Source organism: Petaurus breviceps, unplaced genomic scaffold, assembly GCF_028583685.1.
Source record: "Petaurus breviceps papuanus isolate PSGF00001 unplaced genomic scaffold, PetGlider_PUasm1.0 90897, whole genome shotgun sequence".
Classification (NCBI taxonomy): Eukaryota; Metazoa; Chordata; class Mammalia; order Diprotodontia; family Petauridae; genus Petaurus; species Petaurus breviceps.
This window is the reverse complement of record NW_027187374.1, coordinates 4,614,421-4,631,834: the sequence shown is the minus strand read 5'-3', so window position 1 is coordinate 4,631,834 and position 17,414 is coordinate 4,614,421. Positions and strand designations below refer to the sequence as shown.

Sequence of the window (17,414 nt, the reverse complement as noted above, 5' to 3'; positions counted from 1 at the left end):
ACTAAAGTATTGCTAAAGGGGTGGCTAGGTGGCACAGTGAATAGAGCACCAGCCCTGGAGTCAGGAGAACCTGAGTTCAAATGAGGCCTCAGACACTTAATAGAAAAACTAGCTGTGTGACCTTGGGCAAGTCACTTAACCCCAATTGCCCTCCAAAAAAAAAAGTATTGCTAAAGAACCTCCTTAATGACTAGTTTTTGATGTTGATAAGATGAGAAGTTTTAAATAAAAGTATTATGATTTTTTAAATTTGATGATAGTAGCTATTTTAACTGTCAAATTTTATTTTGATGATTCTGTATCTTACCATGGAAATGTTTTAATATTTCTCATAAGGAGAAATAATTACTTTCACTTTAACATTATAATGAAAACTTTCTTTATGTTTTCAAATGAACAAAATTCCAAACGATCTAGGATCTTGATGAAATTAACATTCTCTTCCCCTCTATAAAATTGTCAGGGTTGAATGATTCTGATCCAGTTGCAGAAGCTGCTATTCAACAACTAAGTCATTCTTCAAAGTTGAAGTTCAAGTCACCAAAGAAGAGTACTATTATCATAGAAGGGGAGTCCAAGGTAAAATTATAATGACCATCTGTATTTATTGGTATGTGTGTGTGTTATATTTGTTCTTTTGCCATACATATATGTGCTTTGCATTCTGTTAACATCTCCATGATTATTATCCCCTTTATATACATTATATTAAATGATAATGACAACTGTTATTGACTTAGCTTTTGTGATAGAATTCATTTCAATTCACCAAATATTTATTAAGTCCCTACTATGTTTTAGGCACTAGTCTAAGATAAAAATTATCTAGCCTTTGCCCTCAAGGTGTTTAGATTTAACTGGGACAGTGGATAGATAGAACATTTCACAGAATAAGTATGATACAAGGTAGGGAGTAAAAGACAAGACCTGGTTAGACAATTTGCTCTAGCAATATTAGGGAAGCCTTGAAAGAAGATAAGGATTTTGGAAGACAGAAATTGGAAAAGGCCATTCCAGGCATGGAGATGGATGATGTGTGCTAGATACATGTAGGCAGGAGATGACATGTCAAACACAGCCATGACTAGCAGTCCACTTTGGCTAAAACACAGAGTCCATGAAGGAGGTGTAAAGTGAGGAAAGGTAGAATATAGCTAGATTGTGATGGTTCTCAAATGCCGGGTTGAGAAGGTTTTTTTTTTCCCTAGAAGCAATAGGGAACCACTGATAGCTTTTGAACATGAAGATGACATGATCATATCTGTTCAATGATAAAATCATTTGGCGATTGTGTGTGGATTATGGAAGGGTGAGCCAATAGTCCAGTTGATGAGAGAATGAACTAGGTTGGTGACAGTATGAGTGAAAAAGCACAGTGACCACGTCAAGATTTGGAATGTTCTACTTGTCTTCTACTTACCTATATTCTACCTACCTTTGATAGCTACTCCTGTCTAATGATACTAAGTCTGGATACATTCCCCAGTGTTTAGCAGACTCCCATCCTTTCTTCCTCTCCCAATCAAAGTGATACTAAATCTTCAACTGCTCAAGAGTAAAACATTCCCAACTGAAATTCCTGTTGTGTATTCTTTCATTCAGCTCTACTGAAGCCCTATATAGATCTCAGTCTAGATCTGCCTACTCCTTTTGCTGTGCCCTCTGGAACTCCTATACTATAAATAACAAACTTCCTTTTATTTTAGATCTATAACTCTCATGGCTTCTCTTCATATGCCACTTTATCCCTGTCCATCCTTCCATCCTTTCTAGTACTGGTTGTACCTTCTGTCATACCTCTGGATTCACTGATCCCATTAGAGGAATAAGGAAAGGCGGGATGTTAGAAAACTCTATATTCCTTGTATAGCAACACAGAATCTCTCTGACTCCAGGGCCGGTGCTGTATTTACTGTGCCACCTATCCACCCTAATTTAAGGACTCTTTTTTTGGTGTGTATATTCCTTTTCTATTCCTACTTCTGCCTAGACTTATTTTTAAAGGTTCCTTTGGGATCCAGATCTGTTTATCCTTTTGAGTTGCTCCCTTTCTAATTCACTGAGAGCACTTATTTGAATTTCACAAAGATATCAAATAAGTGGCCAAAACTTTAACAGTTTACCTTCTTGTTTCTCCCTTTTCTTTGACTTTCAAAGATCAACTCTTTATGGTAGTTAGGTGGTACAGTGAATAGAGTTCTTGGCCTGGAGTCAGGAAGATCTGAGTTCAAACCCAGCCTTAGACACTTACTAGCTCTGTAACACTGGACAGATCACTTAACCTCTTTCTGCCTCAATGTTCTCATTTAAAAATAGAATAATAATAATACCTACTTCCCATGTTTTTGTTAGGATCAAATGAGATATTATTTGTAAAGCTCTTAGCACTAGGCCTGCCACAAATTAATAAATTTGTGCTCTCTTCCTTTCCCCTCTCCCCCTACATTCATCCCTTAAACAGTTAAACATTTATTGATGCCTGCAAATCAACTGAGATGCATTTGGGCATATATGTCCATAGTTCCAAATTCTGGGTATCTTTTCAGTGTAAATTATATGCATATCCTATTATATGAATGCCCCAACAGTATATAATTATATAATTAAATAAGCATAATTGTATATAATCATCATAACAGAGCATTATGATACCAATAATTTTACATAACACAACATACATAAACAGCATAGCATATGCAAATAGATAAACAGTAAAATTACATGTAACTGGCAGATATGTTTATGGTACACTGACAAGCTGTAATTACTTTATTTGTCAGTGAACAATGCAGTTATGTATCAGAACAATGCAGTAAGGCACATCTCTCACTGGTGTTGTTATCTGACTACATGTGTAACCACTTTTCCATTTTCCTCTATAACATCCATCATGGGTTATTTTGGTCACAGGTTGAAATAGATCTTGGTATCCTATGACTCTGTCCTTGTGTTTGAATTAGTTCATCAGAAATATAGTCTTAAATCTCTATACCTGAGCTTGTGGAGGATTCAGGTTGAGCTAGCAGCTCACTCTGCGGGAAGTTTTCTGTACTTTAGGAATCTCTACAGCTCAGATTTTAGACAGAAAAAGTACTGACTCTGGGTTTAGTTCTCTTCACTTATTTGGACAGATTGCAAGATCACAGTATACTGAGTTTTCTTTCATCAAAGTGTTCCTGAACCATTCTCTGGTTAAACAATCTGAATAACTGGTAGGTTGTCTCTTTTGTTTAGAATTCTCTGAGGTACATACTCATCAATCACTTCTTATTCCTCAGAGAGTCCAACTAATTCTCTTGTGGACAATAAGGTATTGTGGTAAATTGTTTTTATAGGGCCCCTGTCTATTTCTGGAGCTAATATTTGAATGAGTAAGTTGCTTAGTCTCTACATAGCTAAATTATGGAGTAGCTTTCCATTTACCCTAAAGAAGTCACTTAACTGCTGTGGGTCTCAGTTTCCTCACTATACAATGAAAAGTTGGACTCAGTGAGTTCTAATGTCCCTTCTAGCTCTTTGCCTATAATCTTGTGACCCAACTCTCTGTTAACTTGTGTTTACCATGATCATCAAAATTTCTTAGGAAAACCATCTCAGTGTCAATAACTTAAGCATCATAGCACCATTTGCTTTTGTCAGTGCTCTTACAAGCTAAAGAAGTTTGTGATAAACTTTTAGATTCTCTTTCAGCCGAGCAATGATATGTGAAGATCTACGAAAGAGGATTTCTGGAACACATCACTGTCAGTTACCCTTTGCTACAAATGCATTCTACACATGTGCATCACTACCTCTGTCCTCAGAGTCCATTCAAGGAAATTTTTGGTTTTGTTTTTTTGGAAATTTTTAATATTCGTGAGAAAATATGCCCAGACTTTTGTGGGGGTGGGAATGTTTTGTACCAACTGTTCTTACTATACTGTTTTAATAAATGCCTAATTTAAAAAGCTAATTGTCTACTTGTTGACTGTCAATGGGAAATACCCTGGTCGGGCCTTGTGAGCTATGGTAGTAATAGTAGCCATCTACAGGGTTACCTTTAGAACACAAAATCGCAGCCACCTCTAGGGTCCCATCCTTGCAAGTCCAAATGCATACTGGGGGATAGCTCAGAGTAGATGGTGCAGCATCATCACAGAATCTAACAGTCCATGAGTCACCTGTAGTCCTAGCGTTGAAAAAGAATGGAAGATTAAAATGCTGTTAGCTATTATTGTTACACATATGTGTGAATTACAGAACAAACAAAGTAGACTAGTTAACTCATCCTGTTCCCCTACTAATGCTCCTTCCCTGACCCTAGTTCTTTCCTTTTGGCAGCTGGTGGTTTAGTGGATGGAGTCCTGGGCCTGGAATCAGGAAGTTCAAATGCAGCCTCAGACACTCAACTAGCTGTGTGGCTCATCTCACCTCAGTTTCCTCATCTGTAAAATATTAGCAACTAATTTGCAAGGTTATTATGAGGATCAAATAAGATAATAATTGTAAAATGTTCTTAGCATGGTGTCAGGCACACGATATAAAGGCTTAGTCCCATATCTCCTCTTCCTTCCCTTGCTGGGCTGACTTAGTTTTTCTGACTTTTTGTAGGTTTGAGGGAGTGGGGTTTAGGTATTCTGGGCAGAATTTTGAAAGCTTTGACATTCCTAGGGGCCAGCCCACAGGGAAGCCTGATTCTCTATGTGCCCTCTCCCAATGTGATTTGGTAGAGTATCTGCTACTTGTTTTTATTTTTTTATTTTATTTTATTTTATTTTTTTTAAGCAATCAGGGTTAAGTAACTTGCTCAAGGTTACACGGCCAGTTATTTCTGGGTGTGGTGCTGAGTATCTGAGCCTGGGATTTGATCCAGGTCATCCCGACACTGGAGCCAGTGCTCTTACTCGCTGAGCCACCTGGCCACCCCTAAGCAATTGGGGTTAAGTAACTTGCTCAAGGTTACACGGCCAGGTGTTTCTGGGTGGGTGCTAAGTGTCCGAGCCCGGGATTCGATCTCCAGGTCTTCTCAACACTGGAGCCGGTGCTCTTACTCGCTGTGCTACCTGGCCGCCCCTGCTACTTGTTTTTAACAGGGTGGCATGTGCAATCTCTGCAATAGGAGCAGATTCTGTCTTTGGGTCTCAGGCATCACCTCTGTGGACTGTTTCATGGGCTCTGTTGGAACATGGAAGTTTGTGGGGGTACTGCTGAGTGAGAGCCTTTAGGATGAACATTGCCCAGTATTAATTCCTAAGGACTTCTTACTTGTCCTATAGAATCGTCTGTATTTGTTCTGCCTCTACTTCATGATTTTTTTTTGGCCTTTTGGAGGGCAATTGGGGTTAAGTAACTTGCCCAAGGTTACACAGCTCGTTTTTCTGTGTGGGTATTAAGTGTCTGAGGCCGGAACTGAACTCAGGTCCTCCTGACTCTGGGGCCGGTGCTTTACTCAGCTGTGCCACCTAGCCGCCCCTCTTCTTCATGATTCTTGTTTTAGCATTTGGTAGTTGGGTTTGTTTTGTTTTGTTTTTGTTTTTAGTTTATGGAAACCAGAGAAAATGTCTAATCTGTGGGTCTTGTTCATTTCATTTTCTTTTAAGGAAAAACCAGCCTAGTCTGATGTTACCATTATGTTCCCATTCACCACTTACAGACCCTCTGATACCATCACTCTAATTGACCCTTCTCTTTTGTGGGTCAGTCTCTTTTTCAAAACCTTTTAATAATTAAAAAAATGTGAAATGCTTCACAAATTTTCGTGTCATCCTTGCGCAGGGACCATGCTCATCTTCTCTCTATCATTCCAATTTTAGTATATATGCTGCTGAAGCAAGCACTGTGGGTCACTCTTTCTAAAGTCATCATCCAATCCAGATCTTGGGGATATCTACTGGCCCCTACTATATTCTTCCTCTTTTTCAATGAGTTCATTGCCTGCTAGTTTCTCCCCTCATCCACTCCTCACCCCCCCAACTCTCCCACCCTAACTCCTACCTTTATACTAGGAGAATTCAGAATATGTTTTCTCAAACACCATTACCTCTCAGTTCTTTTTTTCCCAAATGCTTTATTAACTTCTGATTTGCATGATTCATTTCCACCAGATTTTGAGTTACAAATTTTCTCCCCATTTTTCCCCTACCCACTGCCCCAAAATAGCAGTCCCACAGGATATCCCCTCCTCCAATCTGCTCTCTTCCATATTTTCTCCTATACCCCTTTTGACATTTCCAGTGGATCTCTATGTCCCAGTGCCTGTATATCTTATTTCCCAATTACATGTAAAATAGTATTAATAATAGTATATATATATATATATATATATATATATATACATATATATTTGAATATTTGATTTTAAAACTTTGAATTCCAGATTCATTCCCTTCCTCCCTTGTCACCCACCCTTACTGGGAAGATAAGCAGTTCAGTATAGGGTGTACATATGTGTCTAAACCAAAACAATAACATAGTTAGATATATTGTAAAAGACTGACTATATTTCCCTCCCTCCTATCCCACCTCCCATTTGTTCTATTCTCTACTTTGATCCTGTCCCTTTTCAAAAGTGGGTGCTTCCAACTTCCCTCCGCCCCAGCCTGCCCTCCCTTCTATCATCCCCCCTCTCATCCCCTTCCCCCCCTATTCTCCTGGAGGGTGAGATACCCTATTTAGTGTGTATGTCATTCCCTCCCCAAGCCAAATTCAATGGGAACAAGGTTGATCCATTCCCTTTTGCCTTCTTATTCTTCCCCTCCATTGTAACGATTTTCCCTTGCTTCTTCTATATGCAATAGTTTACCCCATTCTGTCTCTCCCCATCTCCTCTCAGTATATTCCTCTCTCACCTCTTAATTTCACCTTCTAAGCATCATCCCTTCCTATTAAATTGGTCCTGTTCCCTCTATTTATGTATACCTGTAAACATATATACATAGATTCACATATGTATTCATATGCCCATATACCCTCATATATAGACATATATATTTCTATTCCCTTCAACTACTGAGAAAAGTTTCATCAGTTACAATTATTGTTTTTCCATATAGGAATGTTAATAGTTCAACTTTGATAGGTTCCTTATGATTTCTTTTCCCTGTTTACCTTCTCATGCTTCTCTTGCTTCTTGTATCTGAATGTCAAATTTTCTATTCAAGTCTGGTTTTTCAGCAAGAATGCTTGAAAGTCCTCTATTCCACTGAATGACCATATTTTCCCCTGAAACATGATACTCAGTTTTGCTAGGTAGGTGACTCTTGGTTTTAATCCCAGCTCCTTTGACCTCTGGAATATCATATTCCAAGCCCTTCAATCCCTCAGTGTAGAAGCTGCCAGATCCTGGGTTATCCTGATTGTGTTTCCACAATATTCAAATTGTTTCTTCCTGGCTGCTTGTAATATTCTCTCCTTGATCTGGGAATTTTGGAACCTGGCCATAATATTCCTAGGAGTTTTCTTTTTGGGATCTTTTTCAGCAGGTGACCGATGGATTATTTCAACCTCTATTTTTCCCTCTGGTTCTAAAACATCAGGGCAGTTTTCTTTGAGAACTTCCTGAAGGATGATTTCTAGGTTCTTACTTTGATCATGGCTTTCAGGTAGTCCAATAATTTTTAAATTATCTCTCCTGGATCTATTTTCCAAGTCAGTGGTTTTTCCCATGAGATATTTCACATTGCCTTCTATTTTTTCATTTATTATGATCTGTTTAACAGCCTCTTGATTTCTCATAAAGTCATTAGCTTCCATTTGCTCCAGTCTAATTCTGAAGCAATGATTCTCCTCATTGAGCTTTTAAGATTCTTTTTCCATCTGGCAAATTCTGCTTTTTAAGGCATTCTTCTCCTCGTTGCCCTTTTGAGCCTCTTTTGCCATTTGAATTAGTCTATTTTTTAAGGTAGTATTTTTCTCAGTCAGGCTGTTGACTCTCATTTCATAATTTTCTTGCATTGCTCTCATTTCTCTTCCCAATTTTTCCTCCACTCCTCTTATCTGCTTCTTAAGGTCCTCTATGGCCTGTAACCACCTCATATTTTCCTTTGAAGCTTTCGGTGAAGGAGTTCTTACTTCACTGTCTTCCTCCTGTTCCATGCTTTGCTCCTTTTTGTTCCCAAAATAGGAGTGTCGTGTTGGAATCTTCTGTCTGCTTTGTTTCCTTTGCCTGGTCATGTCACCCCTCAGTCACTTGACCCCTGGACTCTTTGCCACAGTAGGATTCTGCCACCAGACAGGGGAGCTTTCGTCCCAAACACTGGGGTTTTCTCAGCTGCTGGAGGTATTTGATGGGTGCCCTCTCTGAGGTCTCCACACACTCTGGCAAGCTGGATACATACCCCAGGACTTCCACCCTAGACTGTAATCCAGATCCAAGAAGGTTAAAGCAAGAGCGATTACTCCTCAGACTGGTTCTTGGTCCCCCTACACACTGCAGGCCAGGAGCTGAAGCTGCCATGTGGTGCTGGCCGGCTGTGCTGGCTACTCAGCAGCTTCTCGCCCCGGGGGCAAAAGTCGAGGCACTCCCACTTACTGGGTCCCAAAGTCCAGACTGCACTGACCTCTCACTTTGTCCTTCGTATCTATGTGTTGATAAATCTGGAAACAGCCACAGCTGCTGCTGATCTGGAGTCCCTCCAGCCGGTGGCTGGTCAGGCCCACATGGGGCTAAAGCCAAGGGTGTGGGGCTGGGCTCGGCTCCCAGAGTGCTGTGCTGGATTCCTGCCGGCCTGCCAGGCTGTCCTCAGTGGGAGGTTAGCTTCTCTGTGTCATTTTGGGGGTTCTGTAGCTCCAAAGTTTGTTTAGAGTCCCCTTTTTACATGGATTGGCGAAGGTGGAAGCCGGAGCCGGGAGGTCGTGTTTCTACTCCACCATCTTGACTCCGCCCCCACCTCTCAGTTCTTTACTCTATTCAACTTTCATGACCTACTTCTCTCAACCTCAGCTGCACAAAGGGATCAGCACATCTTTGATCTTTCCGTCATCCATAGCATTTGATTTCCATGATCAAGAATGCTGAAATTGCTTTATCTGATTATAATCTATTATTCCTTTTCTACTTATCCCTTAGTCTTTCCAAATCTATTCTTCTCAGCTTCACCATGACCTCACATCTTTCTAAATCCTCAGTAACTTTCCATTTGACCATCCTGCTCTAGCCACACTCCCTTTCCTTCCCAGTCTTAATGAAACTCCTTTAATAAGCCAATTCAAATATGCACAGTTCTCTAATTTCTCCTGGTTTGATCACTATTCATGCCTTGCCAAACCCCACATTTTTTGTGTTATTCCCCACAGCCTGCCTCTTTTACTTTTACTGAGATGTTATTGAACAGATTTAGAAGAAGTTACACAATCATTCTAACTAGTTTCAGTATTAATCTTAATTCAGTATTAATCTTAACTGGGACCTTAATGTAGCAAAGCATTGTTTTTTGCTTTTCCCTAATTGATTCTCTATCCCATTACCCATACATAGCAGCTATTTCAGACCTTCTTTCCTCTTCTCAGCCCTCCTGAAGGACCTTCCTTTCTGTCTGCATCATTTGAGGCTGTTCGTTGCTCTCTTCTTGATATTCTCTTCATTCTAGGTTTTCAGGACACCACTCTTTCTTCATTCTCCTCCTACCTATCTGATTACTCCTCCTTAGTCTCCTTTGCTGCATCTTCATTTAGGTCATTCCCACTAACAATGAGTGTCCCACATGGCTCTGTCCTGGGCCCTCCTTTTTTTCCCCTTCTATACTATTTCACTTGATAATGTCATCAGTTCCCAAGAATATAATTTTCATCTGTACACTGATGATTTTTAAATCTACTTACCCAGTCCATACCTCTCTGCTGAAATCTAGACTGCCCGTTGTACATGTTTTATTGAATGTCTAATAGGCATCTTAAACTCAACATGTCCAAAACTGAACTCATCTTTCTCCCTAAACCCTCCTTCTTCCTAAGTTTCCTATTACTATTGAGGATGTCACCATTTTCCCAGTCCCCTAGGCTTGTAATCTAGGTCTGTCCTCAACTCCCCAGTCTCTCTCTCCACCCCTCCCCACCATATCCAATCTTTTGTAAAGCCTGTCAGTTTTACCTTCATTACACCTCTCACTTACATTCTCTTCTCTCCTCTACACAGCAGCCACCCTAGTTCGGGTTCTCATCACCTCATGCCTGGGACCATCATAACAGCCTGCTGGTTGGTTTCCTTGACACAAGTTTCTTCCACTCCAGTCCATCCTTCACTCAGCTACTAAAGTGCTCTTCCTAGAGCACAATTCTGACCATGTCAGCTCCCTTCTCAATAAACTTGAATGATGCCCTATCCCCTCCAGGGTCAAATATAAAATCTTGTTTGGCATTCAAAGACCTTCATAACCTTGTCCCTTCCTTTTTTTTCAGGTCTTCTTATACCTTACACCCCCCACACATGCTTCAATTCAGTGACAATGGTCTCCTTTCTGTTCCAGGAACCAGAAATTTCATCTCCTGCTCAGCATATTCGCTGATTGTCTTTCATGAGCTCTCCTTCCTCACCTCTGCTTTTTGACTTCCCTAATCTCACCTTCTAAGATCTCAGCTTTTCTGATCTCCCTTAAAATTCTAGTGCTTTCCTTCTGTTGATTTCTTCCAATTTACCCTGTATATAGCTTGTTTGTACATAGGCATTTGCATATTGTCTTCCTCTCTCATTTAGACTGTACATTCCTTGAGCAGAGACTGTCTTTTGCTTTTCTTTGTTTGCTCAGTCCTTAGCACAGTGTCTTGACACATGAAGGTGCCAGAAGAAGAGGAAAGGGGCATGAGGCTCAATTTCCATTTCCCTTTTCTGCCTCTTGTTGCTCTGGTGCTAAGAAGAGTATCAATCTTCCATCTGACTCTGCACCTTCCATCTCCTGCTGCACATCCCCTGAGGAAAGAAGAAGAGGAAAGTCACTGGGGATCAGGATTTCCATCTCCTGCTAAATGTGTTTGACTTGCATCTCTGGTTGTACTGTCTCCTGCCTGATCACCATCCTTCTTCTGGGAAGAAGAGAGACATCTTCCAAGTTAATGATTAATATACTCACACCTGTTCTTACCCTACACATTCCAGTGATTCTGAACTCCTATATAACATTATCCAAACCCCATTTCCTATCCCCTACCATCTAATTCCTTATTCCCATCCCCTTTAGCCCACCCACCCTAACATCTCAATCAAATGCTAACTACTCCTTCCACTGAGGCCTTGAGAATGTCTGTACTATAGGCAGCAAACTTGCCTTTCTCTAAAATTATTTCCTTTCCCATTAACATCATTTCTCCCTCTCCTTTACTACAATCTCTTATGGTGAAGTTGCCCTTTTTTTGCCATGGCCAACTATTCTATATATACTGCTTTCTTTAGCAGAACATCCCCCCAATCATCTCTTTTCTAATCTAATCTACATCCTCTGTCTACTTGTTTCTTATCAGCTGCCAAAAAACATGTCTAGGTCTCCTCATTTAGTGGAAAAAAACCCTTAGATCCTACTATTATTATTATCATCTTATATCTCTTCCCTCTTTATCAGCCAAACTCAACCTCAAAAAAGGTATCTTTGTATGGCAACTCCACATCTCCTCTCACTGTCTTTTAAACCCTTAATGTTGTGTGGAAAGGAGCCAGACAAGAGACCCCCAAGAGTAAAATTTGGAAGTAGATTTTATTTTCCACGGGACTGTTCCGGGTCAGGCCCAAATTGAATAGTGAGTCTGCACAGACAATGTGTCTGCTTTTAAAGGGATGCCACACAGCCAATGGTTAGGTATTACACAAGCAGAAACTTGCAGAGGCCAAGAACAATGACTAGTCCATACATATGTTGAAATTCCCAGGGCCAAGTCTCCCTGACCCAGAAGCCCACTGTAGAAGTGGGCTGTCGGACATCAGTTGGGAGAGAATGGAACTGACCTGGCAGTCTGCTCACTTCCCTGAGGGAGGGCTGAGGTTGGGGGATGAGAAAACCAGGTAGCCAGGTACAACATTAGCAATATGGTTTCCAACCCCATAAATCAAATGAAACTTCTGTCTCCAAAGTTATTCACACTCTTAATTGCCAACTCCTAGAGTCTTTTCTTAATTCTCAGCCTTTCTAACTCCTCTACACATTATAAACATCAATATAAATTACATCCTCCTCTTGAGTATATTCTCCTCTGGGATTGTCTGACACCATTCTCTTAGTTCTCCTTCCTATTTGATTGTTCCCTTTTATTTTATTTTGCTGGATCATCATCTATGTGATTCCCACTAACTGTGGGTGTATCCTAAGTCTCTTTTCTGGATCCTCTTCTCTTTTTCTCTATAATTTCCTATTAAATGGCTTCATAAGTTCTTGGGAATTTAATTATCCACTCTCCTGGGTCTTCTCCTGCCCTACTGCCCCTTCTTTGTCTCTTTTGCTGGAACTTCCTCCAGATCACACAGTCTAATCATAGGTGTCCCTTGGGGCTCTGTCCTGAGCCCTCTTCTCTTCTCTCTCTAAGCTACTTAAGTGATTTCAGCAATTCCCAGAGATCTCTCAAATCTACCATTCCTGCCCCAATCTCTCTGCTGACCTCCAGTCATATCTCTAATTGCCTCTCAGCCATCTCTAACTGGATGGCCAATAGACATTTTAAATTCAATATGTCCAAAACAGAACTCATTATCTCCCCCTGCCCCACTCTGGGCCCTAAACCCTCCCTGTCCCCCCACCCCACCCCCCCCACATACCTTTCCTAATATAGTAGAGGACAACACTGTCCTCACAGTGTCTCAGGCAAGCACCTAGACATGTCATCCTGGATTCCTCACTATCTCTCAGTCCCCATATCCAAGCTATTTCTAAGCCTGTCAATTTCACCTTCGCAGTATCTCTTGAATATGTCCTCTTCTCTCCTCTGACAGTGCCACCAGTCTGGTGCAGGCCTCATCACCTTATGCCTTTTGTTGTTGTTCTATCACAAAGGTTCCCAAGCTTATTTGGTCTGCTGACCCCTTTTAAAAAAAAAATTACTTATCGCCCCCCTGTAAGTCTATTTTTTTAAATCTTTTAATGGTATTTTTTTTTTGAAATCTGTATTATTTCAATAAAATACAAAATCTTTTTTAAGAATGACACATCTTGGGGGTGGCTAGGTGGTGCAGTGAGTAAAGCGCTGGCCCCCGAGTCAGGAGGACCCGAGTTTGGTTCCGGCCTCAGACATTTAACACCCTCACACACAAAAAAACTAGCCATGTAATCTTGGGCAAATTACTTAACCCCAATTGCTCTCCAAAAAGCAAAAAAAAACATCTTAAATTTAATAATTTATTGTAAATTTGTGGGTTTTTCTCTGCATTTTGAAATTTTGATGATGCAGTAGTATCATATTGTAAACAAGTCATTACATGCACATATTCCTGCTGATGCAGATACACACATTTGCCTGCCAACACTTGTTTATTAAGATTTGTCAGTGGACCCAGGGACTTGCATTTTGTGTGTTTATTTGGAAAATATTATCACTATGACTTTAACTCTGTTACATAACAGATGAAACATGTACTAAGGGTTTTTCAAAATTTCTTCTCTATTTTTCCTTATGCTTCCACCATGCCCTTATGTTTATTCAATGCCCCCCAGTTGCACACGAGGCTACTACTGTTACCCCCATTGTTCCACCGCCTCCCAGGGGGTAGTATCACCCACTTTGGGAACTTATTATTTCAATCATGTCTAACTCTTCATGATCCATTTAGGGTTTTCTTGGCAAAGCTGCTAAAGTGCTTTGCCATTTCCTTTTCCAGCTCATTTTACAGATAAGGAACTGAGGTGAACAGGGTTAAGTGACCTGCACAGGGCCACATAGCTAGTAAGTGTCTGAGGCCAGATTTGAACTCAGAGGAGTTTTCCTGACTTCTGTCCCAGCACACTGCATCACCTAGCTGCCCTAGAGTCTGTGCTTGGACTGTTGCAATAGCCTGCTGGTGCATCCCTGCCCCCACTCCAATCCATCCATTCAGCCACTGAAGTGATTTTCCTAAAATGTAGGTCTGATCATGTCACCCCTTTACTCAGTAAACTTCAGGGACTTCTTATTGCCTCTAGGAGCAAATATGAAATTCTCTGTTTGATATTCAAATCCCTACATAACCTAGGCCCCTCCTATCTTTCCAGTCTTTTTATACCTTACTCTCTAACATACTCTTTGATGCAGTGACACTGGCTTCATGGCTATTCATAAATAAAACATTCCATCTCTTGGCTCTGGGCATTCTCTCTGGCTTGTCCTCCACACCTAGAATGTTCTCCCTCCTCTGGTCCAACGGTTTCCTTTAAGTCTCCCTGGCTTCCTTTAAGTCTCCACCAATATCCCACTTTCTAGTGAAAGCCTTCCCCAATCCCTCTTAATTCCACTGTGTTTCCTATGTTAATTATTTCCTGTTATCCATTTTATACCTAATTTTGCTCTCTATCTCTTGTTTATTTGTAAATTTTTCACCTCTCCATAAGTCTGATAAGTAATATGTTTCATGTTCTTCTAATTTTCTTGTAAAATCTCCTTATATCTAGATCATGTATCCATCTTGACCTTGTCTTGGTAAATGGTGTGAGATATTGGTCCATGCCCAGTTTATGCCATATTGCTTTCCAGTTTTCTCAAAAAAATTTTTATCAAATAGTGAATTCTTATTACAAAAATCTTAAGTCTTTACACTTGTCAAATGCAAGTATTATGCTTTTTTTCTGTAAATTATATGTCTACTCTATTCCATTGATATACCTTTCTATTTCTTAACCAGTACCAGATACTTTTGATAATTATTACCTTATAATGAAGTTTAAGATATTGTATTGCTAAATCTTCCTTTATACTTTTTTTCCCATTATTTCCTTTAATATTCTGGACTTTTTGTTTTTTTCCAAATTAATTTTGTTATAATTTTTTCTAAATTAGTAAAAACTTTTTACTAAAAAAAATTTTACTAAAATTTAAAAAATTTTTAAAATAAAAAAAAATTGGCAATTTAATTGAGATGGTGTTGAATATATAAATTAGTTTGGGTAAAATTGTTGTTTTTATTATATTGACCCTGCCTACCCATGCACAATTATCTCTCTGATTATTTAAATCTGATTTTATTCATATAAAAAGTTTTTAAAAATTTTGTTCATATAGTTCCTCTGTTTGTTTTGGCAGGTGTACTCCCAGGTATTTTATACTGTCTGCAGTTATTTTAAATAGGGTATTTTTTACAATCTCTTCTTACAGGGTTTTGTTTGTGATATAGAGGGATGCTGATAAATTATATGGACTTTATATCCTGCTGCTAAATTATTAATTGTTTCAACTAATTTTTGGTTGAGTTTTTGGAATTTTCCAAGAATATCATGAAATTAAAAAGGTTTTGTACAAACAAAACAAATATAACCAAGATTAGAAGGAAACAGAAAATTGGAGAAAACATTTTCTAGACACTTTATCAAATAATGGTCTCATATCTATAATATATAAAGAACTTTGTCAAATCTATAAGAATATGAGCCATTCCCCAATCGATAAATGGTCAAAGGATATGAACAGGCAGTTTTCCAATGAAGAAATCCAAATAATTTATAGTAATATAAAAAATACTCTAAATCATTATTGATTAGAGAAATGCAGATTAAAATAACCTTGAGATATCATTTTATGCTTACCAGATTGACTAAAATGATAGAAGGGAAAAGTAACAAATGTTGGAGAGGATGGGGGAAAATTAGGACACTAGTTCATTGCTGGTGGAATTGTGAAATGATCCAACCATTTTGGAGAGGATTCTGGAATTGTGCCCAAAGAGTTATTAAACTACCTATGCCCTTTGACCCAGCAATACCACTACTTGGTCTTTTTCCAAAGATAATTAGGGAAAAAGGAAAAGAACCTATATGTTCTAAAATGTCTATAGCAGCTCTCTTTGTGGTGGCAAAGAACAGGAAGTTGTAGGAATGCCCATCAATTGGCGAATGACTGAACAAATTATGGTATATGAATGTGATGAAATACTACTGTGCTATAAGAAATTATGAGCTCAATGATCTTAGAAAAACATGGGGGGTGGCTAGGTGGCATATTGAATAGAGCACCAGCCCTGGAGTCAGGAGGACCTGAGTTCAAATCCAGCCTCAGACACTTAACACAAAAACTAGCCATGTGACCTTGGGCAAGTCACTTAACCCCAAATTCCCTCCAAAAAGGAAAAAAAAAACATGGAAAGACTTGTAACAAACAGTAAAGAGCAAAATGAGTAGAATCAAGAGAACATCATATACAGTGACAGCAATATTGTCTTAAGAGAGACTTAAAGTTATTTTGTCTATTATAAATATCCAAATAAGTGTAATATAAAGAAAGATGCTATCTGCATCCAGAGAAAGAACTGATAAATAGAAGCATGTGTAGAATATATACCTATTTGTGTCTAATGGTAGACATCTCTAGGCCGGGGGGAGGGGGGTGGTGGTAGTAAAGGGGGGGGGTCGGGAGGGGGGGGGGGGGGAAGGAGGAGGCAGTGTGGAGAGGGAAGAAAAAAATTATATGATAATTTCATTGTATATTTGAAAGGAAAAGCAAGTTGTCCATAGCAGATTTACAGTTTCATGTACAATCATTGTTTTTATTGTACTGTGTTATGGAAATGCTTGTTTTATTACATAAATTAAAAATAAAATAAAAGAATCAAGTACAACAGGAGACCAGTATACAAAATGACTACAATAATGTAAATGAAAACAACCTTAAAAGGCATCCAAAAGATTGAATGCAGTGATCAGTTTTGGTCTCAGAGTACAAATGCTAAAATTCTCTTCCCTCTTCTTGGTAAATGGTTATGGAATTATGGAAGTAAAATGTTCAATCAGATTCTATCATTGTATTTATTACAAGAGAGGGTTCAATGGGAAAGGGTATGTGTATTCTGTGACTGTGGTATTTAAAAAAGGCAACAATAAATCTTTATAAAATTTGTAAAAAAAAAAAATATTTCCTTTAATTTTGTATATGGCTTACTTTGTATGTTGTCTCCCACATCAGACTATAAGGTCTTTGACAGCAGAGACTATCTTTTTCCCCTTTTTGTATCTCCACTATTTATCACAGGACTTGGCACATAGCAGGTGCTTAATAAACATTTATTGATTATCGTCTCTATGTTCATGATTTAGTTCTCTAGAGTTCCAGCAGAATATCACACTGCCTATTGGACATTTAAAACTGAATTTTCCATAGGAATCTCAAACTCAACATGTCCAAAACAGCACTTATTATCTTTCCTCCAAGATGCCCTTTCTTTCAAACTTTCCTGTTTCTATCAAAGTTATCCCCATTTTTCCAGACACCCACTTTGCCACCTTGGTTTACCCTGACTCTCATTCATCCCACATATCCAATCAATTGACAAATCTTGCCATTTC

The 17,414-nt window shown here is 39.1% G+C and overlaps 1 protein-coding gene and 1 non-coding gene across 10 annotated transcripts in view; one reads left to right on the top strand and one right to left on the bottom strand.

Annotated features, from left to right (window-relative positions):
* Positions 1-17,414, top strand: part of C2CD2 (C2 calcium dependent domain containing 2) — a 149,248-nt gene that overhangs the window by 104,803 nt on the left and 27,031 nt on the right. For 6 of the 9 annotated variants that reach the window (XR_011165815.1, XM_069074892.1, XM_069074888.1 and 3 more), the window contains one exon: positions 464-579. Coding sequence is in view for 8 of the 9 variants with exons in the window: in XM_069074892.1 (XP_068930993.1) it covers positions 464-579 (116 nt within the window). In the remaining variant the exon portion in view is untranslated. Of the gene's footprint in view, positions 1-463; positions 580-3,678; positions 3,953-17,414 lie in introns of those variants that run through there. The other 3 variants (XM_069074891.1, XM_069074889.1, XM_069074890.1) reach the window with 2 other exon arrangements.
* Positions 5,710-5,816, bottom strand: LOC138151532 (U6 spliceosomal RNA). Its single transcript, XR_011165852.1, has one exon. It is a non-coding gene; the product is annotated as a U6 spliceosomal RNA (small nuclear RNA).